Consider the following 27,415-nt stretch of genomic DNA (forward strand, 5'->3'; position numbering starts at 1 on the left):
TATTGATGGCGTCATGCTGATTATTTTGATATCACCCGTAGAAATTTTAGTTATATCTTCGTTAGGTTATGTTTCATATAAACAGTAAGGCAACTGTGGAAATCCATTTTTTGGAAAAAAAAATCACTTGCATGGAAAATATATGATTCTTTGAAAATGATTTGCAAGTGCCCAGTAAAAATTAACTATGTTGGTACTATCTATAAGAAATAAAAAACAAATTTGTCACCGTTTCAACACCTACAATTTGAAATTAACTTCATAAATGGTCTTTTGGGGTTTATCTTCCAGAAAATTATTTGTTCATGCCGTCGAAAATAGTTTGTAAACAAATAATCTTGAAATGAAATAAAATTAATCTTTATTAAGTGCCTTAGAATTTTGAAAATGAAACAAATGGCCGAGAAAAAACTGAAGAATTCCGTTTTGGGAAGTAATGAGTCATGATATTGTTTACAATAACGTATCTTTCTGAACAGGGGATGAAATTGCAAAAATATTACCTACTTTGACGAATCTGTCTGCTGCTTTCAATTTCAGGAGAGATTTGATTGGACTTGAAAACTATGTAAAAATAAACTCGAAAGTAGGGAAAATGAACTGAAGGAATTTTCCCAACAATTGTTTTGATTACCATTATGATTGTCATCATAATTCAAATCCAATTTTCAGTCATTATCAACAGAAAACTGCATTCAGTACTTTGTAAATCCTGTTTTAGATGTTTATGCGACTTTAATGTGAAATTTCTGTCATCGTTGCTGAGATTAATTTCAATATAAATACATTATGTGTTGTAAAAACCCTCCAAATCCAAAGCATATGTGCTTGCCGCAACCACATTTGATTAATATAGCATCATATCCTGTTTAACAGAAATACAGTTCAAGCATTGTCAGTGATAAGTAGATAAGTGACTATATTCTTCCATCGAACAAAAACAATATAGAAAAGAAGCTTCGAAGTGGATAAACTCTTAATGAATTATAAATTTTGTGTATAAAGTGTGCGTATCAGACAAGAAAGAGAAAAATTTTTCATTTAATTCCCCGGGAGTGAGATCGTTCGGAAATGGGCGGGATGTCATAGTACAAACATTCAGACAGACATGCTTGTGGTTTTGCTGTGCTGCATGATGAAAATTGTGGAGTTTTCCACGGGAAAAACATGCGGGAGCGCAGACCCCCGTGGAAAACAAAAGAGGAGATTCGTTAGAAAAAGAAGAGGTAAGATATTTGAATTAAACCCTTTCAATTGCTTAACGAATTTAATTTGTTAAATTTGCAAGTGCGTCTTTACATTATTCATATCTGAATGTAAGTACATAATATAAAAGAATTCTTCAAAAATCATTGTTTTACAGTGGAAGCAAATTATCTAAAAGAACAATTCGTTAAGGCCAGTCTTCCCTTTCCTTCACGGTAGGTTTATGGATTGACATAGAAAACAACGACCTCGTGTTGATGTAGGACACTACCTTGCACTGACGATTGGCCAAATAGCTTGAAACCGGTGTGCAAGTGTGCTCGTTCCAATTATTGAAAATCGATTCCGGCAGTTATATCGCCAAAAGCATATGCAGGAATAAGCACTGACATCTGTCGGATATAATCCAATGCCCTTCGTGGTATTAGCCAGGGGTGTAGTTGTTTTCTGATAGGTGTCAGTCCATAAACCTTCTGTGTAGGTAAGGATAGACAGGCCTGAACGAATTGTTCCTTTAGATGATTTGATTTATAGCCAGTCTTCAAGTATGACCACTCAATATAAGTGAAATACTGGTACTGTAGTAGTACTACCGATTAAGCTACGGCGTTAGCGAAACGCGTCTAGAATTGAAAAAAACTTCTGAAAATTGTTTGATTATTGTCATGAATTATTGAATTATTGTCATGGGAAATGATGAAGGCCAAAATGTGGTCTCGACGAGAACTGCTAGGTTTAAATTTTGAAATCGATTATTTTAATATTCTAATAACACTTAATTGTCAAATTTTCCCTGGACAGTTTACAAAACCGCAACACGTGTTTACAATAGCTTCCTCAATCGATATCATAATGACTGAATTCTACCTAATTAGTTTTTCATATGATAACAATTTGTTTCATATGACTTTCATAGTTAATAATTTCATCTGAGTTTAGGGGTTCACTTTTTTTTACATCATGAAAGATAATTTTACTAACTCATTAAATGGACATATCATTGATTAACAATTTCCACATCAGAAAACAGATTCAGAATAGCGGAAGAATACAATTCTATTTGATCATTCAGTAAATTTTCAGAATTCGTAAATCTATCAATTTCATAAGTTTCAATCTATCAGTTTCAAACTTTTCTCTTTTAAATTTAATACTCCATAGTCGTGGTTGAACCCACGTTTTTATGCCTAAAAATGGTTCGCAAATGTAGGTTTAGTTTTCACATTCAAGAAACTATGTCTTTGTTCTTTTATTCTTTGAGAAAAGTTCTCCTCGTCCGGCCAATATGAAGTTGTGGACAATAACCACAAGTCAATTTATATACTTCTGATCTAACCAACACTGTGAAGTTTTGTTTTCATTGCTTGAATTATTATTCGACTGGTAAGCAACGACCAAGTCATTCAAAAAACGAGCAATGTTATTGGTGGGTTTACCAAAGAAAGGAGTCAATAACATCGACCTTTTAACTGTTGTTGACAGCAATTTGTTTGATGAAATTGAAAGAGAAACGTTTGGAATGCTTACAAATCATTTGATTTAAGAATTCTGAAAATTTGATAATCTTACGACATGAAATAATTTTGTTCAAGGTGCATTACTAGTTTTACCAGAAGGTGGTTTCAACTATTCTATTCCAAATAGCATACCTACATTTTTGATTCGAAAAATGTTCCAGAAAAATATGTGCTACACCTAAAAATTACGTATTTCTAAGAAAATATATTTTTCACTCTTTTTAGAGTTGGGCCATTCTATTAGTGAATATACATAAAATGTATCAGCATGTCTTTGCGGATAACACTCTATTTAACTTTAAGCAAAAGTGCCATATGAAGGGAAATATTTTGTGTTGATGGAGCACATTAATTTATGTAGGAATTGAAAATAAAATAAAATCCCACAGTTGATTTATACATGTTATATCACCAAAAAAAAGTTGTGAAAATGGTAGAACATTTTTGGCTTTCTACTGCTAAGTGGCAAATATCATTCAACCTCAAAACTTGTCCATCTTGTTACTTTAATCTTGTTAATCTAATTATTTGATTCACCATATTTTTTTCATGAATCCAATTCCTATGGCTGGAATTCATTTTACTTTGTGAACATTCAATTGTGTTCACATATTTGATCATTGATATCACTCAAATCGATTTGTGAGGAAGAATACTCTCCTTGTTCAATCAAAATTTGATAAGTATACAGGCTGATTCACGGTGGATGGCACATTAGACGTTTCTGGTGAACCAGACAACGGATCACTTTGAAAATTTAATGGAGGGCATATTCCGACATTCTCTAGCCAACTAAAATATTTTCGACAATGCGGTGTTGCTGCTTCTATTAGAAAGCAGTAGCAACTTTGATTTTTCAAATGGAACACTCTGTATATAATATTATCTTTGGAATCTCCAATAATTGCCCGACAACTTTTCTTGATATTTCCCTATACCTATCTGTTACCGTTTTCGAAATAAAAATTAATTTCAATTTTTTTCTTCGAAAATCATGACTTCTAAAAATGCCGATATCTTTTAGTTAAGAAGTACTATGATATCGAAATTTGGTTTGGAGTTAGGTGATACTTGGACACTTCCCACACGTCAGCCTAATCTCCGTTACTTCAATACAGGGTGGTAAAAAATACAGTTTTTTCGTTTACTTGAAAAAGTTGCTGAAATTTGATTATTTTAAATGGAACACCCTGTATATTATTGAAAATTCGGAAAGCTGCTGAAATTTGCTTTCTTTCTATGTATATCATACCTATACCTAACTAGTCAAGTTTCGGACTTATGAACATTTATTTGTGAAAATGTCCCTTCAGAATGGTATTTCCATTCGGTATTTGGTAAGCAGGCCATGATTACTATTTGACAGTAGCGTTGTGACATTCTCCTAATAATATCGACATTTTCGTCACTTCAGAAGTTGCAAATACCTTCAAAACGATGGAACAAAACTATTCAAACGAAGTTCTTATGAATTTGTTTATTATTTTTGGACAGTGTGACAAAATTATCAGCAGAACATGTAGAAAGTTCAATGAAATGTATCCGAATCTACCGCCAATGAACCTCAAGAAATTTATACGAATTCAGAACAATTTCAATGCATTTGGATCAACTTTAAAAGCACCAAGAAACTTGCCTCGACCCGTAACTTTCGAAGACAACCAGATTAATGTCTTAGCATATTTTCACGCATTTCCCGAGTCATCGATAAGAAGTGCTGAAGAACATTTGGGTATAAAATATTCATCGGTTCAAAGAATCTTGCGAAGACATAAAATGCATAATTATAAATTCACCAAAATTCAAGCAATGAAGCCTCAAGATCCTCAACAGAGAGTAGAATTTTGTGAAATGTTGTTGACACGCATTCAAGAAGATCCACTTTTTTTAAATAAAATTATTTGGACTGATGAATCGAAATTTTCGAGAGAAGGGATTTTCAATAGAAAAAATCGTCATTATTGGTCCAGTGAAAATCCTCACGTCACAAAAGAAGCCGGATTTCAAGAAAAATTTAGTTTTAATGTCTTCTGCATGTTGATGGACAACAAATTGAGGTACGTGATATACGAGGAGTCATTAACATCCAGAAGCTACCTGAATATTTTGGAGAATACTGTAGACAGTTTCGTGGATAATCTGCCACTCGAAGATTATCGAAACTGTTGGTACCAACTAGACGGAGCTCCTGCACATTGCACAAGAGAAGTGAGCGCAGAACTGGATAGACTATTTGACGATCGGTGGATGAGGCGCTTGGGACCATGGAATTGGCCAGCGAGATCACCCGATCTTAATCCATTAGATTTTTATTTGTGGGGAATGTTTAAAGAAAAAGTTTACAAAATACCGGTGCGTTCGAGAGATGAATTGTTAGAAAGGATTGCCCAAACATTTGAAGATTTGGATCCCAATGAAATCTGATCTGCCACCACGAAAGCAGTCAACACCCGCATTTTAAAGTGCTTGGAAGTGAACGGCCAGCGATTCGAACATATTTTGAAATATTCCACATGATTGTTTTACTTTTTTATAATTATTCATATCAATATTTTCAATTTCAAGTTTCTTGGTGCTTTTTTAAAGTTTATCCAAACATATTAAAATTGTTCTGAATTCGTATAAATTTCTTGAGGTTCATTGGCGGTAGATTCGGATACATTTCATTGAACTTTCTACATGTTCTGCTGATAATTTTGTCACACTGTCCAAAAATAATAAACAAATTCATAAGAACTTCGTTTGAATAGTTTTGTTCCATCGTTTTGAAGGTATTTGCAACTTCTGAAGTGACGAAAATGTCGATATTATTAGGAGAATGTCACAACGCTACTGTCAAATAGTAATCATGGCCTGCTTACCAAATACCGAATGGAAATACCATTCTGAAGGGACATTTTCACAAATAAATGTTCATAAGTCCGAAACTTGACTAGTTAGGTATAGGTATGATATACATAGAAAGAAAGCAAATTTCAGCAGCTTTCCGAGTTTTCAATAATATACAGGGTGTTCCATTTAAAATAATCAAATTTCAGCAACTTTTTCAAGTAAACGAAAAAACTGTATTTTTTACCACCCTGTAATGAAGTAACGGAGATTAGGCTGACGTGTGGGAAGTGTCCAAGTATCACCTAACTCCAAACCAAATTTCGATATCATAGTACTTCTTAACTAAAAGATATCGGCATTTTTAGAAGTCATGATTTTCGAAGAAAAAAATTGAAATTAATTTTTATTTCGAAAACGGTAACAGATAGGTAAAGGGAAATATCAAGAAAAGTTGTCGGGCAATTGTTGGAGATTCCAAAAATAATATTATATACAGAGTGTTCCATTTGAAAAATCAAAGTTGCTACTGCTTTCTAATAGAAGCGGCAACACCGCATTGTCGAAAATATTTTAGTTGGCTAGAGAATGTCCGAATATGCCCTCCATTAAATTTTCAAAGTGATCCGTTGTCTGGTTCACCAGAAACGTCTAATGTGCCATCCACCGTGAATCAGCCTGTATAAGCTGCTCAAATAGTTAAAAGACCTCACAGAATCTTTTTCTTTTTAATGAATCATATAGGTGACAGTAAATACGATATAATTTCTGCAAAGTGACGTCCGTAACTTGATTATTTTGTGTGGTTTATAATTTACTTTGGTTTCGAATGAGTTTCTGCTCGTTTTCTCATCAGGAACCAACAGATTAAAGACAATCTCAGATCTCAAATGGTTCAATACTTTGATCCAATAAAATCATGTATTGCTTTCTTTATTGCCTTGTAAAAAAAACAAAACCAACCATTCGCTTCATCATTGTATAATTAAATGAAATATCGTGTTGTATCTGCTGAGAAACAATTGTCTCAAAAACTTTCCACAAATTTCCTATTAAAAAAAAACTAATATAATTTGCGGTAAAAGTTTTGGGAGCATAAATCGGCAATGAATTGAATTGCAATAGGGAAAATTTAATTGAATAATGAGTAACGTTCAGCATAGGACGAGGTCGACCTGGTTTCTATTTCTGGAACATACACATGAAGTGTTTCTACGCCTGAGAGTCATGCAACTGTTAAAACACATTGCGATCGAGAGTGTTGTCTAGCGCTATATGATATGAGATAGTACTCTAAATTTCAAAGCTGCAGAAGATCAATGGCCCAAGAAAAGATTCATATTCATAATTGTATCTGAGTTGTTAAGTTGCGAATTCGTACCATAATTACCAAGCCTGCCCTGCCGAAATAATAAGGGTCATTGAATACTTCAGTGAAATCAATTCAATTGTTGATGTAATACTTCATAATATGATCCATGCAGAAAACTTACTCCATTACCCTCTCCCCCGTATAACAGTACGCCAATACAAAACAAATGTCTAAATTGGTCGTATTTTAGTATTTCGTCATCGTCATACCCATTAAACTTCCAGAAATGTGTCAAATCCATTTTTCGGGTATGTTGGCCACGCCCAGCCCCAAAAAATAGCTTTGATACAGTTATCTGCGGCCATGAAAGTTTACACTTTTTGATATCATCCAAAGTTGGTTGGAATCCTATTTTCAATATCTGAAACATGGGAGTGGGTTCATCAAATGTGAGACACATTGTTTATCAATTCAGCTGTTCCATACCAGAGGCAGACTTTTTAACGTTCACTGCTTCCGCAGGTATAGCACAATCAAATCACAGTATTTACTCATTTCTCCCCTTTTTTTGCATGTTTAACAAATTATAGATTTTCACATACTGTGTTTTGACATGTAGCAGCCGAATTCCGTTTGAATATAAACCTTTTCATCGCTATTTGAACATTTAAATTTAGGAGTGTATTCACTACTTCAATTCAATTTGTTGTTTAGTTTGAAACTCTATGCCAAGATGTGTTACGCCTATGTCACACGAGCGAAAGGGGCGCTACTGACAGAAATTACGAGGTAATTCGGCATCACGATAACACGCACGGATCGTCGTACTGCTCTCAGGAATGGTATCATCCAGTTTTGCTAAGACTTTGACAAAAAACAAATATTATCAATGTTTTCATCCTTGTTTCCAGAAGAGCCAATCTAAAATTTTTAATTTTTCTGGTTGAATGGAAAAACTAAACATCAAACAAATCTCAATTTATAAAAATGCTTATAGAAAAATACCACAATAAAATTTCGCAAAATAACAATAAAAAATAACGTAAATCCTTCAGGACGTCTTTCTCTATGAAAATCTCATTCGTTTTTCAACTGTAAGAAAATCCTGGAAATAATCTTATATCTCCACCTTGTCAAGAGCAGAATTCAATATGAACTAATCAGAAATCTCTAAAGTGAAACAATGAACAAAATCAGAACTTGAAACCCGAAAATCACTGAACATGTTTTTAAATAATGTACATACAATATGCTTCGTAACCTTACATGAACAATACGATAGAATCTGAAAGGCATTTCAAAGTTTCATGATTTTTGGTTTGTAGTTCACTTGATAGAAATTTCAAATTGAAAAACAGTGCACTTTGTTTCATCTCATTGAGTACCGTAGTTTTCCCGTAATTAATTATTAAAAATTGAATGTGGTAGGGTGGTGACGTCACGCCCCTATTCGCGCTTCTTGTTCGATTGACCAATAGGAACAATAGAAATAATCAACATTGCCAAATCATAATTATCAATTCGATTATGGAAGTGTATATGAACCCGTTAACGTTTCAATTAATGAAATATTCTCCACATGGAATAAAATGTAAACGAAAAATCATGTTTGCAAATAAGTTCTATATCAAAAATCAGTACACAAAGTCGATAGATTACAAAATATCCATCTAAACCATGATTTTATGCATTATTTAATAATATACAATTATGAAAATCAAAAAATATAGCAAACTAGATTAAAGAGTCATTTCAAATATTCAATTTATTCTACAATCCTCAATCTGTATAACTGCAATGTATTATAAAAAAAATATTTACTACTACTAAATTCAAGCGTTATAGGCTCGCTTTGGTAATCTGTTGAGTCTTCCAAAACTTGAGAGGAAGGTTGAATGAGGTCAAGTATAGACAGAATTGATTGTACTCGAACTGATACAACAAAAGCTTCTGAGGTAATAATACCATTAATCACATGATAAAATTTAATTAATTTTGTTTCATATTTTCAGTAACAGGATTAACTCCAGATAATACTTTCTGTGGAGAATACTTGAAGTTGAAATGAAAAACTCTGTCATCAAATTCAATATTTTTGTTCCCCTTTCATTTATAGTCACTTTTCAAATGATTTCTATAAAGAGTAAGGATTGAAGTAAGAGTAGAAGGATTGCAGTTCTTTCTTTTCAATACTTTCACCCATTTATTTTCTCATCATTTTATCCTTTGAGAACCTAAAATCAGCAAAAGAATGCACCATATTAATATTCAGATATATCTCTAAAACACCTTCAAAACATACACAAACTAAACTCGATGAACAATCGAATTGTTCCTACGCAAGCTGGCAGCTAAGAAAAAGTTGAAACTCAATGTTGCAAAAACAAGCAGAATGGATCCGATATGACATACATTTTCAATGCCTAATAAACCAATAAATTAAAATTTTCTGTAGTTATCCATTCATTTTTTTAAGAATAAAGCCAGCAAACAAATAAATATACAATAATAAGATCGCTCGAATCGACGAATTAAGCATAAAAATGAACAATAATATTCGCCTTGATAACTGATATGGTACAAGTTATATCTAAATATAATTCTCAATAGAATTAACGAGCTGTATTTTCAAATAGTTTTCGAATGCTCATGAACCCTAATAAAATAAATCAATTATGCATTCATGCCATCCACCAAAAAATAAGAAATTCAACGTTACTGGTATATCAGCCATATTGTCATCCACTCAGCCAGCCCCTTTGGTAGTGTATGCGACAATATGCTTTCTAATGTCAATGGTTTCCACAAACTTCGCATTTTTGTTAAAATAATTTCAAAATGAATGTTGATCCTAGTTTTGTTAAATCTGACTCCCGACCGCTTACCAAGAGTCGATTTTGAAATGATCGATGAATTTTACTTGAAAAATTTACAATACTTTAGTACCGAAATGAAGAATGAAAAATTGAAACGGTTGTTGGTATATTTAGTAGGTCCCTTTTATTTATATGACATTCATTTCAGACTTTGTCTTTTATCGAAGGATGGAAAGTTTTGATTTAATTGTAAGAGTTGTATTCACACCGAGTTGACAACAATAACAACAAAAATGGCGTCTGTCAAATTGGATCATCAGATCTGTGATTGGATATTAAAAACCAATACATTTGGCAACTCCGCTCCAGACACGATCAACAGACACGCAGCCAATTTAAATTCTTGCTTTTCGAATTATTCTTTTTTCTGCAAATATAAAGAGATTCTGGGATCGATTAGGCTTTATAAGTATAATATACCCCTAACTTGATCAGTCTATAAGCAAACCAGTATCATTTTCCATAGCATGAAACAAGCCCATTGGCAGTCCACCATAATCTAGCAACACCTTGATGTTCAATGGCTCAGCACGTATAAGTTGTAACTGTTTCATACCTAATGTTTATATCATCTAGGACATGTTACTTTTTTCACGAATAAGTGAGTGATCTTGCCTTTCATTATACCCGTTTCTTTTCATAATCTGTTTTGATGATTCACCATATATTTCTGCTACAATATATGTAAGTATATTGGTAGTGATACAAAACACTTGGTATGAGTATCAATAGAGACGAGTGTCAGAGTATTCAGTTGTACTTCTCGAGAAATATTTGCTCGTTCAAAAAAAATTGATGAATTTTCATTTTTCTCGAAAACATTTATTTATTCGTCAATTTCTATTTTTCCCTTCAAAGTAGTCCCCCTCAGATATAATAAACTTGTGCCAGCGCTTTTTCCAATCTCCGAAGTAGTTCAAAAAAATTACAAACAAGCAATGACGAGTCAGGCAGGTGCATCATCGTGATGCAAAAGCCATGAATTGTTTTTACCGGACATTTTCTTCGTTTGATCTTCACTTTCTCAACAGTTTCATCGATTGTTGATGTGCTGGGGCGTCCAGGGCGAGCGTCTTCATTCATATCTACTCGACCTTCTGCGAAAAGCTAGTAGGTACCACTTGTAAACGTTTTTCCGACTGAGAGTACAATCACCGTATGCCACTGTCGAAATTTCAAGTGGTTTAGGCACTTAATTCCATTTTTTATACAAAACTTAGCAGAAAATGCCTCTCACCAACAAACTAAACATGTTAAATAACAGAATTTTGAACATATGAACGTCTGGTATTGTGGAAAAACGATTCATGGGTTTTGCGGCACAATAATACAGCTGCTCACTCGTCATTGTCAGATGTGGCCCCCTACTACTACTTTGAAGGGGACAAAATAGAAACTGATGAATAAATAAATGTTTTCTGAGAAAAATGAAAATTCATATTATTTTTTGAACAGGGTACCTACCTCGTATACTTGAATCTTGTCTTCGATACACCATAAGGAAGGAATTTCATTTCAAATTACTATATACGAAATCATTCGCTTGAAAACAAAATTTTCATAATTATGGGATTACACGTATTTTGATATTGAGCTTGGTGTATGAGGAATACATGTTGAGGTTAATCCGATAAAAAAACTCAAAAAAAAACTTATTTTCAAAATACAAATTGAACAATTAAGGTTAAATAATAACACCGATTTAAGATTATTCTAATCGGATAAACTGATCTAGTGCATTCAATTGTTGTAAAACCCTGTAAATGCTGACTAGCTTTCATTAACCTTCAACTTTTTCATCGTATTTAACCATTGAGGGATATAATCTCTGTAAAACTCTCGCTGCATTTTTTTGCTACGACTCTTGTTTTGAAATGATCATTCCTGTCGTTTTTATGAGCTCTGATTCCTATTCCAGTCCAATCGACAGAATCTTTGGAAAGAAGTAATGAGAAAACGCGAAAACAAAGATCATGATATTGGCGTGAAGTTATCCACAGATTTCTGGCCACACATGCCGACGTAGAGGAAAATAAAAATCTGTGGTTGGGATACAAAATTATTAGCACCCGTACTAATATCTGTGGCTGGAAATACCTATTCACTATAGGTTGAACGTGAAATTATTAAGACTATTTGGTGTTCAACCGTTTTATAGTCTTGAGTAGATTAAGGCGTTGATAATCCTTTTCTCATCAACAATACAGATTCAGTGAAAAATAAAATTGAAAATATTAGACTTACTTTCCAATATCCTATATAGAAATGATATCCGATGATGTGCGTCAATCAAAATCACACAACTTCCATAGTTTCTTGAGAAGATCAACTTGGTGACAACAGTTTTCTTGTCATCTAAACAGATTTCGAAAAAGAAATTGTTGAAATAATCAGACTCATTTTTTGAGATTCCTTGTATTCATGAAAACCACACAACTCTTATAGAATCTTGAATAGATCAACACAGTGAAAACCGTTATCTTGTTACCCATACAGATTTCGGAAATAAAATTTTTGAAACGATCAGACCAACTTTTTAAATTACTTGTAGAATTGAAACCAGATAATGTGCGTGCATAAAAATCGCATGAGTCTTATGGAATCTTGGGTAGATTGACGTAGTGATAACAATTTTCTTGTCACCCGAACAGATTTCGAAAACAAAAATGTTGAAACAATCAGACTCATTTTTTGAGATTCCTTGTAGAATTGGAACCAGAAGATGTGCGTTCATGAAAATTACACAACTGTTATAGAATCTTAGGTAGATCGATATAGTAAAAACCGTTTTCTTGTTACCCATACAAATTTCGAGAAAAAAATTGTTGCAATAATCAGACTCACTTTTTAAAACACCTTGTAGAATTGGAAATAAAAGATGTGCGTTCATGAAAATCATACAACTGTTATAGAATCTTGGGTAGATCGAAAAAGTGAAAACTGTTTTCTTGTCACCCATACAGATTTCGAGAAAAAAATTGCTGCAATAATCAGACTCACTTTTTAAAACACCTTGTAGAATTGTAAATAGAAGATGTGCGTTCATGAAAATCACACAACTGTTATAGAATCTTGGGTAGATCGATGAAGTGAAAACTCTTTTCTTGTCACCCATACAGATTTCGAGAAAAAAATTGTTGCAACAATCAGACTCACTTTTTAAAGCACCTTGTAGAATTGGAAGCAAATGATGTGCGTTCATGAAAACCACACAACTGTTAAAGATTTTCCGGTAGATCGATATAGTTTAAACCGTTTTCTTGTTACCCACACAGATTTCCAGGAAAAAATATTGAAACAATCAGACTCACTTTTTAATACACCTTGTAGAATTTCATGCGTTCATGAAAATTACACAACTGTTATAGAATCTTAGGTAGATCGATATAGTGAAAACTGTTTTCTTGTCACCCATACAGATTTCGATAAAAAAATTGTTGCAACAATCAGACTCACTTTTTAAAGCACCTTGTAGAATTGGAAATAGAAGATGTGCGTTCATGGAAATTACACAAACGTTATAGAATCTTGGGTAGATCGATATAATGGAAACTGTTTTCTTGTCACCCATACAGATTTCCAGGAAAAAAAATTGAAACAATCAGACTCACTTTTTAGAACACCTTGTAAAATTGGAACTAGAAGATGTGCGTTCATGAAATACACAACTGTTATAGAATCTTGGGTAGATCGATATGGTGCAAACCGTTTTCTTGTCACCAATACAAATTTCGAGAAAAAAATTGTTGCAACAATCAGACTCACTTTTTAAAACACCTTGTAAAATTGTAAATAGAAGATGTGCGTTCATGAAAATAACACAACTGTTATAGAATCTTGGGTAGATTGATAGAGTGAAAACTGTTTTCTTGTCACCCATACAGATTTCCAGGAAAAAATATTGAAACAATCAGACTCACTTTTTAGAACACCTTGTAAAATTGGAACTAGGAGATGTGCGTTCATGAAAATTACACAACTGTTATAGAATCTTGGGTAGATCGATATGGTGAGAACTGTTTTCTTGTCACCCATACAGATTTCGATAAAAAAATTGTTGCAACAATCAGACTCACTTTTTAAAACACCTTGTAGAATTGTAAATAGAAGATGTGCGTTCATGAAAATTACACAACTATTATAGAATCTTGGGTAGATCGATATGGTGGGAACTGTTTTCTTGTCACCCATACAGATTTCGATAAAAAAATTGTTGCAACAATCAGACTCACTTTTTAAAACACCTTGTAGAATTGTAAATAGAAGATGTGCGTTCATGAAAATTACACAACTGTTATAGGATCTTGGGTAGATCGATATGGTGAGAACTGTTTTCTTGTCACCCATACAGATTTCGATAAAAAAATTGTTGCAACAATCAGACTCACTTTTTAAAACACCTTGTAGAATTGTAAATAGAAGATGTGCGTTCATGAAAATTATACAAACGTTATAGAATCTTGGGTAGATTGATATAGTGGAAACTGTTTTCTTGTCACCCATACAGATTTCCAGGAAAAAATATTGAAACAATCAGACTCACTTTTTAGAACACCTTGTAAAATTGGAAATAGAAGATGTGCGTTCATGAAAATTACACAAACGTTATAGAATCTTGGGTAGATCGATATAGTGGAAACTGTTTTCTTGTCACCCATACAGATTTCGATAAAAAAATTGTTGCAACAATCAGACTCACTTTTTAAAACACCTTGTAAAATTGTAAATAGAAGATGTGCGTTCATGAAAATAACACAACTGTTATAGAATCTTGGGTAGATTGATAGAGTGAAAACTGTTTTCTTGTCACCCATACAGATTTCCAGGAAAAAATAATGAAACAATCAGACTCACTTTTTAAAGCACCTTGTAGAATTGGAAATAGAAGATGTGCGTTCATGAAAATTACACAAACGTTATAGAATTTTGGGTAGATCGATATAGTGGAAACTGTTTTCTTGTCACCCATACAGATTTCCAGGAAAAAATATTGAAACAATCAGACTCACTTTTTAGAACACCTTGTAAAATTGGAACTAGAAGATGTGCGTTCATGAAAATTACACAACTGTTATAGAATCTTGGATAGATCGATATGGTGCAAACCGTTTTCTTGTCACCCATACAAATTTCGAGAAAAAAATTGTTGCAACAATCAGACTCACATTTTAAAACACCTTGTAAAATTGTGAATAGAAGATGTGCGTTCATGAAAATAACACAACTGTTATATAGAATCTTGGGTAGATTGATGGAGTGAAAACTGTTTTCTTGTCACCCATACAGATTTCCAGGAAAAAATAATGAAACAATCAGACTCACTTTTTAAAGCACCTTGTAGAATTGGAAATAGAAGATGTGCGTTCATGAAAATTACACAAACGTTATAGAATCTTGGGTAGATCGATATAGTGGAAACTGTTTTCTTGTCACCCATACAGATTTCAAGAAAAAAATTGTTGCAACAATCAGACTCACTTTTTGAAACACCTTGTAGAATTGGAACCAGAAGATGTGCATTCATGAAAATTACACAACTGTTATAGAATCGTGGGTAGATTGATATAGTGAAAATCGTTTTCTTGTTACCCACACAGATTTACAGACTCAAAATATGAGTCTGATGCAACAATTTTTTTTATCGAAATCTGTATGGGTGACAAGAAAACGGTTTTCACTATATCAATTTACCTTAGATTCTATAACAGTTGTGTAATTTTCATGAACGCACTTCTTCTGGTTCCAATTCTACAAGGTGTTTTAAAAAGTGAGTCTGATTGTTGCAACAATTTTTCTCTTGAAATCTGTATGGGTGACAAGAAAACGGTTTTCACTGTATTGATCTATTCAAGATTCCAGTTATAACAGTTGTATAATTTTCATGAACGCAAATCTTCTGGTTCCAATTCTACAAGTTGTTTTAAAAAGTGAGTCTGATTGTTCCAACAATTTTTCTCTCGAAATCTGTATGGGTGACAAGAGAACGGTTTTCACTATATTGATCTATTCAAGATTCTATAACAGTTTTGTAATTTTCATGAACGCACATCTTCTGGTTCCAATTCTACAAGGTGTTTTAAAAAGTGAGTCTGATTTTTGCAACAATCTCTGTCTCGAAATCTGTATGGGTGACAAGAAAACGGTTTTCACTATATCAATCTACCCAAAATTCTATAACAGTTTTGTAATTTTCATGAACGCACATCTCCTAGTTCCAATTCTACAAGGTGTTTTAAAAAGTGAGTCTGATTGTGTCAATATTTTTTTCTGGAAATCTGTATGGGTGACAAAAAAACGGTTTTCACTTTATCGATCTACCCAAGATTCTATAACAGTTGTGTGATTTTCATGAACGCACATTTTCTAGTTCCAATTTTACAAGGTGTTTTAAAAAGTGAGTCTGATTATTTCAATATTTTTTTCTGGAAATCTGTATGGGTGACAAGAAAACAGTTTACACTATATAGATCTACCCAAGATTCTATAACAGTTGTGTTATTTTCATGAACGCACATCTTCTGGTTCCAATTCTACAAGGTGTTTCAAAGAGTGAGTCTGATTGTTGCAACAATTTTTCTCTCGAAATCTGTATGGGTGACAAGAAAACGGTTTCCACTATATCAATCTATCCAAGATTCTATAACAGTTGTGTGATTTTCATGAACGCACATCTCCAGGTTCCAATTCTACAAGGTGTTTTAAAAAGTGAGTCTGAGTTTTGCAACAATCTTTATCTCGAAATCTGTATGGGTGACAAGAAAACGGTTTTCACTATATCAATCTACCCAAAATTCTATAACAGTTTTGTAATTTTCATGAACGCACATCTTCTAGTTCCAATTCTACAAGGTGTTTTAAAAAGTGAGTCCGATTGTGTCAATATTTTTTCCTGGAAATCTGTATGGGTGACAAAAAAACGGTTTTCACTATATCGATCTACCCAAGATTCTATAACAGTTGTGTGATTTTCATGAACGCACATTTTCTAGTTCCAATTTTACAAGGTGTTTTAAAAAGTGAGTCTGATTGTTTCAATATTTTTTTCTGGAAATCTGTATGGGTGACAAGAAAACAGTTTACACTATATAGATCTACCCAAGATTCTATAACAGTTGTGTTATTTTCATGAACGCACATCTTCTGGTTCCAATTCTACAAGGTGTTTCAAAGAGTGAGTCTGATTGTTGCAACAATTTTTCTCTCGAAATCTGTATGGGTGACAAGAAAACGGTTTCCACTATATCAATCTATCCTAGATTCTATAACAGTTGTGTGATTTTCATGAACGCACATCTTCTAGTTCCAATTTTACAAGGCGTTTTAAAAAGTGAGTCTGATTGTTTCAATATTTTTTTCTGGAAATCTGTATGGGTGACAAGAAAACAGTTTACACTATATGGATCTATCCAAGATTTTATAACAGTTGTGTAATTTTCATGAACGCACATCTTCTAGTTCCAATTCTACAAGGTGTTTTAAAAAGTGAGTCTGATTGTGTCAATATTTTTTCCTGGAAATCTGTATGGGTGACAAAAAAACGGTTTTCACTTTATCGATCTACCCAAGATTCTATAACAGTTGTGTGATTTTCATGAACGCACATCTTCTAGTTCCAATTTTACAAGGCGTTTTAAAAAGTGAGTCTGATTGTTTCAATATTTTTTTCTGGAAATCTGTATGGGTGACAAGAAAACAATTTACACTATATGGATCTATCCAAGATTTTATAACAGTTGTGTAATTTTCATGAACGCACATCTTCTATTTACAATTCTACAAGGTGTTTTAAAAAGTGAGTCTGATTGTTGCAACAATTTTTTTCTCGAAATCTGTATGGGTGACAAGAAAACGGTTTACACCATATCGATCTACCCAAGATTCTATAACAGTTGTGTAATTTTCATGAACGCACATCTTCTATTTACAATTCTACAAGGTGTTTTAAAAAGTGAGTCTGATTGTTGCAACAATTTTTTTATCGAAATCTGTATGGGTGACAAAAAAACAGTTCTCACCATATCGATCTACCCAAGATTCTATAACAGTTGTGTAATTTTCATGAACGCACATCTTCTATTTACAATTCTACAAGGTGTTTTAAAAAGTGAGTCTGATTGTTGCAACAATTTTTTTATCGAAATCTGTATGGGTGACAAAAAAACAGTTCTCACCATATCGATCTACCCAAGATTCTATAACAGTTTTGTGATTTTCATGAACGCACATCTTCTATTTACAATTTTACAAGGTGTTTTAAAAAGTGAGTCTGATTGTTTCAATATTTTTTTCTGGAAATCTGTATGGGTGACAAGAAAACGGTTTCCACTATATCGATCTACCCAAAATTCTATAACAGTTGTGTGATTTTCATGAACGCACATCTTCTAGTTCCAATTTTACAAGGTGTTTTAAAAAGTGAGTCTGATTGTTTCAATATTTTTTTCTGGAAATCTGTATGGGTGACAAAAAAACAGTTTACACTTTATAGATCTACCCAAGATTCTATAACATTTGTGTAATTTTCATGAACGCACATCTTCTAGTTCCAATTCTACAAGGTGCTTTAAAAAGTGAGCCTGATTGTTGCAACAATTTTTTTCTCGAAATCTGTATGGGTGACAAGAAAACGGTTTCCACTATATCGATCTACCCAAAATTCTATAACAGTTATGTAATTTTTATGAACGCACATCTTCTAGTTCCAATTCTACAAGGTGTTTCAAAAAGTGAGTCTGATTGTGTCAATATTTTTTCCTGGAAATCTGTATGGATGACAAAAAAACGGTTTTCACTTTATCGATCTACCCAAGATTCTATAACAGTTGTGTGATTTTCATGAACGCACATCTTCTAGTTCCAATTTCACAAGGTGTTTTAAAAAGTGAGCCTGATTGTTGCAACAATTTTTTTCTCGAAATCTGTATGGGTGACAAGAAAACGGTTTCCACTATATCGATCTACCCAAAATTCTATAACAGTTATGTAATTTTCATGAACGCACATCTTCTAGTTCCAATTCTACAAAGTGTTTTGAAAAGTGAATCTGATTGTGTCAATATTTTTTCCTGGAAATCTGTATGGGTGACAAAAAAACGGTTTTCACTTTATCGATCTACCCAAGATTCTATAACAGTTGTGTGATTTTCATGAACGCACATCTTCTAGTTCCAATTTTACAAGGTGTTTTAAAAAGTGAGTCTGATTGTTTCAATATTGTTTTCTGGAAATCTGTATGGGTGACAAGAAAACAGTTTACACTATTTAGATCTACCCAAGATTCTATAACAGTTGTGTAATTTTCATGAACGCACATCTTCTGGTTCCAATTCTACAAGGAATCTCAAAAAATGAGTCTGATTGTTTCAACATTTTTGTTTTCGAAATCTGTTCGGGTGACAAGAAAATTGTTATCACTACGTCAATCTACCCAAGATTCCATAAGACTCATGCGATTTTTATGCACGCACATTATCTGGTTTCAATTCTTCAAGGGGTTTAAAAAGTTGATTTGATCGTTTCAACAATTTTATTTTCGAAATCTGTATGGGTAACAAGATAACGGTTTTCACTGTGTTGATCTATTCAAGATTCTATAAGAGTTGTGTGGTTTTCATGAATACAAGGAATCTTAAAAAATGAGTCTGATTGTTTCAACAATTTCTTTTTCGAAATCTGTTTAGATGACAAGAAAACTGTTATCACCAAGTTGATCTTCCCAAGAAACTATGGAAGTTGTGTGATTTTGATTGACGCACATCATCGGATATCATTTCTATATAGGGTATTGGAAAGTAAGTCTAATATTTTCAATTTCATTTTTCCCTGAATCTGTATTGTTGATGAGAAAAGGATTATCAACGCCTTAATCTACTCAAGACTCTATAAAAATGTTGAACACCAAATAGTCTTAATAATTTCACGTTCAACCTATAGTGAATAGGTATTTCCAGCCACAGATATTAGTACGGGTGCTAATAATTTTGTATCCCAACCACAGATTTTTATTTTCCTCTACGTCGGCATGTGTGGCCAGAAATCTGTGGATAACTTCACGCCAATGATCATGATAGGTTTTCATTGCGGGTACTTTATGATTCAGTTCCTCCATATATCAAAATTCAAAATTAACATTGCAAAACATCAGCATTGAGTTGAATAAGACTGAAGTTCTAATACCTACTACAACTCTGAAAATAAAACGCACATTAACCTTGCCTTGAAGGGACGTCCTTGAAGGTCAAGATATTTCCAAGAACTCAAAAATAAACAAGCGCCCTCAATGAACAGTTAACTAGGACATTTTACTTTTACGACAATAAAAAAGTATAGGTATCTACTGTTATTCAGCTTGTATATAAAAGGTATCTTTGAAAGACGAGGGACATTTCAGACATCTAACACTAGCTTCCCTTCAGGATTCATCTGGACCCTTTTTAATCACCCCTCTCATTCATTGAAAACGTACAAATCGAACACTCCCTATATACGTGTAGCCAAAGTCACAATAACGTTACAAATGTCACAGCTTCAACCAGCCAAACACTATCAAAAAGACATTAGCCGCAAGGTTCATTATTCCCTGTTCACAAACTCTTTGCTGTGTTTAAAATACGGTTACAGTGTTTTTGAATCACCCTCGGTCATAGGAACATGACAGATGGTTTCGCGATCTGACTCATACGGCAACGGCCGGTAAGGTAAAAATTCCAAAACATGCAGCTTCGTATCAGTCACAAACTGAACGACTCGACGTTCTCTAGCACGTGTTATCTCCCTCCATACTCTACATGTCTAGTCTCCGGTGAATTTGCTGCATCAAGCAGGCAAAGGAATCGCTTGCTCAGTTTGGTCTGTGGATTAGTGCGTTTTGTCGATTGCGGTGTTTTTTTGGCCGACGTGAAATGGTGTTTGTTTTGATGAAAATACTTTCGTGAACTGTCATTTCTGTACGATGACGAATAGTCATTCGATTGTATTTCAACTTTAGTGAACCCACACTTTGGATTAGCCGTTTTTCGTGAAATGCCGTTCTGATAGGGTAACAAATTATATTTTTTTAATATGTTTTTGGGGTCTGTTCATGACTAAACTGCTATAAGTGAATCATAGTGACTAAATCTGGGTTATAGAGGTGTTTCAAAATAATTTTTCATTGGTTTCGTTTGCATGGGTTGAGCATTGCAGTGGATCAATATAAGTTTCGATTATTTTGAGCCAATACCTATAAGGTTTTTTTTCTTTTCATTGGTTGGTCAGATGTCACCGAAAGTAGGCCATGAAAGAATTCAGAAACCTGGAAATTGATAACCACATAACTACAAGCATACAATTGAACTCAATTTTCCACTTTGAAAATGGTTTGTTTTTATTAAAAAATGTTGAGGGATAGAAAGTTGTGAAATTTCAATGAAAGTTTTTTTATAAATCGATGTTTCTTTTTGGTAAGAAATCATCCATTTAATATAGAGTCAAATTAGTCGAATCTCAGAAGTATTTTCCTCGAAAGTCGTCAGAAACCAGCTTCAATTTTAATGATGTTTTTTTGAAATTTGTTTTTTTTCAATATGAACTCAGAATCATTTTGGAGAGTGGGAACAGAATTATTTACATCATTTAAACGATATGCATGATATTTATATATACCTACCTACATAAAATAAATTCGGTTTAATTTTTTTAAAAACATTTTTTATATAAATTATTATTACATTATAACCTTTAACTTATTATCTCGGATATTTTTAGTCAATATAATAATGGTGGAACTGAACTTCAATAGATTTAATCATAAATGATAAAACCAAGGATGAAACTATCAGCCAGGTAGTCGACAGAGATTGAAGTGAATGATTATTAGACCATTTGCAATCAAAAGCAAATTATATATACCTTCAAGAGTTTGCAGCTATTACCGATGACTACTTACCTGCTGTTATCATCTGAAAAAACGATATAAGTCAGATGAACATATCAAATAACTAATTTTAGTTGGTAGACACACGTGGTTCCTTCAACAAGACGTGCATATAATTAGTTTTTTCACTGAAAACCGCCAACAACTGGAAGACTGGCCAAACCGATCATAACATTTTCTTCCTTCCAAATATACCCAATCCAATATCCGAATTTTCGAAAATTTCAATTAACATGTTCATCGACTAAACTTGTCTGGACTAAAATACAAATATATTATCTCTCCTATTTTCCAAAAATGAACAAAACTCTAATAGGTATGTATCAACATGCACATTGCTGACTCACAAATTTCATAAAATGATTCCAATAATTTTCAGCTTCAACATCGGATTTTTCGAAACGACATGAATCTTCCTGAGACACTGATAAAACGGTGCTATTGATAAGATATTGTGATTTTGAATTTTCCTCCTGAATAGTTCGATAGTTCGAACACAAAAACATACATTTTTGACTTTCTCTCTGCTCTCATATAATGACGGTGAACTGCAGTTTTATCATATGAATCATTCTATAAGCGAGTGTTTTCAAATTTTCAGTGGTTAACAATAGTATGCAATGGCTATCCAGAAATTTGCTCATTGTGTAGATTTAAATTTGGTGGCAATAATATACAACTAATTGATTACAATTTTTAATACTCTCAGCATTAGATGAAAGGGACACTTATCCAAAATGTTTTTTACGAATTTGCTTCAAGGTTTGAGTTTCTTCAGCAGAAGTTTAGTGAGGGTGTTCGAAGGAAATTCAAAATATCTACTCCACAACATATAAACAACATAATTATATTGGCATTTGAGGGACTATTTTTGATAATCTATTTTGATGTATCAGCAGATATAATTGAACCTCCTCTCTGTTCTTTGAATAGACAAAAATAACTTTTCTGTTTCTGATAATTCTGGAATTCTTCCAGAACCTTGTTTCAAAATTATCGGATTCTTCCATGGAAGTGTATATTCTGTATATGTGACGTTCACGTCATAAGTGATATATTTCAGGATTTCAAAAAGTAATTAGATACTTATAAATCTATTCCTACATCAATTGTGCTTTTTTCAAAATGAATACAAGGATTAGTAGAAAGTAACCTATGATCTAAAATGTATGAACTAAGTAGATTTGGACTCTACACGATATGGCCATTCCGAATTCACCATTACTTTGCTTTTATCTCAATTTTTATAAACCAGAAGTGTTTATTTTTCGATGAATCGTACAGATCCGAAACTTTGTTATTTCATATATTTGACACATTCATCAATGAAATGAAGAAAGGCCAAGAGTTGTTTCTTACACCTTTCTGAAATCTTTCTTAACTACATTTTCTAAAACCGAGAAACAATTATCAACTCTCTTGTTTATAAACTCAACTTCTAGTAGAATTTTCTAAATTACATTTCTTCAAGGGAATATTGATTTTTCAAAAAAATATTTATGGTCAATGGTTCAGGTTTTCAAAGATATATATATAACATACTTAATACTTTTTCATATACATATATACATATAGTTCCATTTACATTTTGTGACATATTTACTTGCTTTGTCGTACTTCCGATTTGACTGGAAATTACCCCAACTTTCGATTTTTAAATGTGACATCCTATATATTTTTACTTATTTTGATCGAGAACGACATTCTAAATCCAATAATACTCCACTTGTCAATATTTGACAAATAAAATCATTTTTATTCCAATTTTTATTTTTTGATCTAGAATGTCATGGATCTTGTAAATCACTTCATTCTTGATCAAGTAATATGGGAAAACCACGACTTTGAGGCTTATGATTTCACAGTCGTTTTAAAAATTATTTCACACTCTCAAATATGAATTTCTCCAGATAACTTGATTTTTTCAAATAGAAAGGGGGTGGCTCGTCGGCTTTTTGTGACAGATCATTTTCTTACGAATAATTTGATGCCACACACTTTCACTTTATTGTTTCTATTTTTCTGAATAATTGCAAGAAAGTCGCAAATTAGTACATTAAGGTTATACATTTTCAAAATAGCCTCCTCTTTGATCACGGCAAAGTTCAACTTTTCTCATTGATATGCTGTTCCTCAGTGATGTTCTGGAATGCCACCCTTACTTTATGATCTAGTTCTTCACGAGTAGCTGATGTATTGTAAACCTGATTTTTAATTATTCCTCAGAGAAAAAAATCTAGCGGAGTAAGATCTGGTGATCTAGAATATGAAAGAGAAATAATATCTTTATGTAAAAATATGACAATTCAAGAATGTACCTCGTAGGTCACTGAATAGGTCCATAAGTACCGATCCACTTTTTCTGGGAAGGTGTCATTCAGATGTTAACCAGTGGAAAATTTTCAATGAAATCATTAATTTGATTTCTAAGGTACTGTACATATCTTTCCGCAGTCAGTTATCCGTCGAAAATAATTGCCCCCCCCCCAAGTTTTCCTTCGATAATACCCATCCAGCAATTGAAACCAAATCGCTCTTGAAAATTTCCTTCTTGTATCAGATGTAAATTTGTCTGAAACCAGTACCTTTTATTATTCCCATTAAACATACCCAAGTTTGTGAATCGGGTTTCATATTAAGAGATGTGCTGCATAAGTTCGAATGGCTTTTTCATTCAAAATGGTAAGTAGTTTCGGTTGCAGTATACACTTAAATTGATCGAAGGCATTAGAACTTTAGAAAAACACATTGTATATATCCATATAGTATAAACCAAGCAATTAAATTAATTTCAATCTAATTTTTCTAATTGAAATTTTTTTGTGTCAACACCAAGATCATCATAAGGTAAGACGATAATGCATATTAGTTACTGGAGTTTTTTCCCAACACCAAACCGTTATTTTTAACACCTCGACACGTGTTTTGATCACCAAGTGATCATCTTTAAGAAGAAGATTTCTTTCTCTTGAAGATAAACACGTGTCGAATTGTTAAAATAAGGGTTTTCTGTTGGGAAAAAACTCCAGTAATATTCATAAAATACCTTCTAATGGAATACAGTTTAAAAGCGTACGCTAATGAATATATCCCTTTTTTATTCGCCTTAAAGCATTCTGAACAACTTCTTGGCAGTTGTAGAGATCTAATTTTGGCTTCAATTCAGACAGACTGCGAATCGGTTGGAAACGTGCTAAAATATTTACACTCGAAAACCGACTTCATGTTCACATTTACGACTTGAGTACTAACATATTCGATGTAATATGTTAGTTCCGCAGATATTTCAGCTATAAACAGAAATGGTGTATACTTATTTGGAGTTTTCAAATGACCACTTGAACTGAGACTTGATCCATAATGTTTTAGAATCGTGGTATAATCTGTTTAATATTGACAGAGAGTAATGGACCCTAACAGGGTGAACAGGAAATGCAAGTTTTTTTAAAAGCAATAAAGAGTCAAGAATGTATAATTTTTTACACAAATGTAAGACATTTCAATAGCGACATTTCTTTGAAATATATTCTTCTCTCCATTTTTTTTGCTGCCTTGAAGCACTTTAAACGTATTTGAATACTGTTTGTGTCTTCTGAAGTCACTGAATTACTATTTATTTTTGCAAGCAATTTGTGAGGTTTTTTTGAGAACAATAACTAAGTAAACCTGTTGAAATCAGATCAAGGTCTTCAAAAACTTCAGCATTTATATCTTTATGCTGGTCACTCGTCTGGACTGAATGATATGTTAATATTCAAACCAACTTTCTCAAAACCGTCTGTGCTACCGATATAGGTAATATCAACTCGTTTTCCTTTACCAGAAGTTTGTATTGTAAACATGGCCGGAAGAGGTTATATTATCATGTCCTACCTTTCTAACCACGTATTGAACCTTCTTTTGAGCACTTTTTGCTGGCAAAACCTCTGTATTTGCAATAAATGATCTTACGTCCAATATACAATTTCATCTTTTCTGTTCAATTAAAATTTTCTGTTCTGTTTTCCCCTCTAATTTTTTTTAAGCTTATATGTTTTAATTTAATTTTTTCTGAGTCAACAGTATAATTAGGTTCATTTGATATTACAACGATAATGCTTCAACCGAGGCTCCTCGGTCAATGGATGGAGATAGGTAATTGAAATCATGGAAAATCAGTGAAAGTGGAAATGAAAGCTCAAAATTATGGCATAGTTTGATTTGAACTTTTTTTTTTCGGTCTATCTACTACCTCAATGTTAAGATAGCAGAACTTACGATTCATACTTTGAATGAAAATAAAAATTTGGAATATAGTTTAAAATTAGCCTGAGAAATGACTCATAGGAGTGTCTAATAGAAAACGATAGTATACTCGAAATATACTTACAAACGTTATCAGTGTAATGTTTATTTCATGGGCATATATAATCAGGAATCTGTTGAATTTATTGGTTTTCTGTTTCTGCAAAATATTTTCGAATGAATGTTTTTCATTTATAAAGGAAAGTTTTTCAATTTGTTACTCCTTCTGTGCTCTGTCTATAACGGAACAGTTTTTAGTCGAAATAGACTTGTAATAAATGTTGTCACGGCCGAGAACACAGCAACGAACACATATTTTTCAAAGTTAATGAATTTAATAATGCACACACTCAAGTCCCAGTTCAATAATAAGATATATAACAATCAGAACCCCGACTAACTGTTACAATCGCGTTGCAACAAATATTCTCTAATTGATGAAAATAATATATATGCCTAGCTCCGATGATGATGGATAGGATCGTAACATTATAATTATTATTTAAATAATAAATGTCTTGGCCGCAGTTTCTCGAAAGGTTTACGGTACTCGATAAATTGGATACCAATGGAACACGACCAGTTTTTTTTCAAAGACAAGAACTGAAATTTTCGCCAATAGCTCTTTTCGCAGTCTAGGTTATTGAAAGTTTTAATGAAATACCTCGATCACGATTGTACAATTCAATAAAATTCTGCTGAATGATAATTCCGTTTCGTTTTAGATAATTGGCTAGTTGATGCCAGAGGGAATATCAGCTTTCAGTGATTGTTTTCATGAATCATGATCTTTGAGTTATTCATATAAAATTATTGTTGCAATGGGTGTCATGAGAGGATGGAAAAAAAGCTCAAGGCATGACCGTTGACTTGGAAGAAATGGACAGGTCATACGGAGTCAAGCAACACAAAAATTTCAGCTGCAAATTTCTGTACTGCAACTTTTTTGTGGAATATCATGCTACAATAAACTATTTATTCTAAGATATCCCAAGTATCAGTGAAGATCGAATTAAATTTTGAATTGCAGGCTTTCCCTAAATTCTAATATGATATACAGGCCGTTTTTTTATCTGATCCCACTATTACTATCTCGAAAGGTCGGTTCAATTTGAGAAAAGTTTCCTAGTCTGGGAAACTAAAATAATCTCTTTGAAGATCGAAAATATCAGTGGTTGTTTTTGAAATATTCACCAAAAACTAGAATTGTCGAATTTCGTTTCGGGAAACACATGTATTGTAATACATACAGGCAACAAAAAAATCGGTGGGACAACGTTGTTTCAGTTTTTTAGCAAATACATTCTATAACTTTCTAGACGGTATGCATAAAAATAAACTAATGAAAGTCAACTCGATACCACTAATAAAAAATATATTCAAAAAGTATCTCCTCCATGTAGATCATGAAATCATATTAGATATAATTGGTAACAAATAACTTATACAAATTTCCCTACTTTTATCGCTATAGAAA

General features: G+C 32.9%; 1 protein-coding gene and 1 long non-coding RNA gene across 7 annotated transcripts in view; both read left to right on the forward strand.

Moving 5' to 3' along the window:
• Window positions 1-27,415, forward strand: part of LOC111507980 (uncharacterized) — a 243,898-nt gene that overhangs the window by 32,247 nt on the left and 184,236 nt on the right. For 3 of the 6 annotated variants that reach the window (XM_023163405.2, XM_074171627.1, XM_023163380.2), the window contains exon 2: window positions 877-1,226. The exons of 1 other annotated variant lie outside the window; for it this stretch is intronic. In XM_023163405.2, coding sequence (XP_023019173.2) covers window positions 1,109-1,226 — 118 coding nt within the window. In that variant the 5' untranslated portion in view covers window positions 877-1,108. Of the gene's footprint in view, window positions 1-876; window positions 1,227-20,560; window positions 20,779-27,415 lie in introns of those variants that run through there. 2 more of the 6 variants (XM_023163391.2, XM_023163396.2) reach the window with 1 other exon arrangement.
• LOC141480897 (uncharacterized) overlaps window positions 20,785-27,415 on the forward strand; it is a 29,143-nt gene continuing 22,512 nt past the window's right edge. The window contains exon 1 of the long non-coding RNA XR_012464620.1: window positions 20,785-26,765. This is a non-coding gene — a long non-coding RNA (uncharacterized lncRNA). The remainder of the gene's footprint in view (window positions 26,766-27,415) is intronic.

This window comes from Leptinotarsa decemlineata, unplaced genomic scaffold (assembly GCF_025532065.1).
Source record: "Leptinotarsa decemlineata unplaced genomic scaffold, Ldec_3_MD MMD2_tig00000026_RagTag_RagTag, whole genome shotgun sequence".
Taxonomy (NCBI): Eukaryota; Metazoa; Arthropoda; class Insecta; order Coleoptera; family Chrysomelidae; genus Leptinotarsa; species Leptinotarsa decemlineata.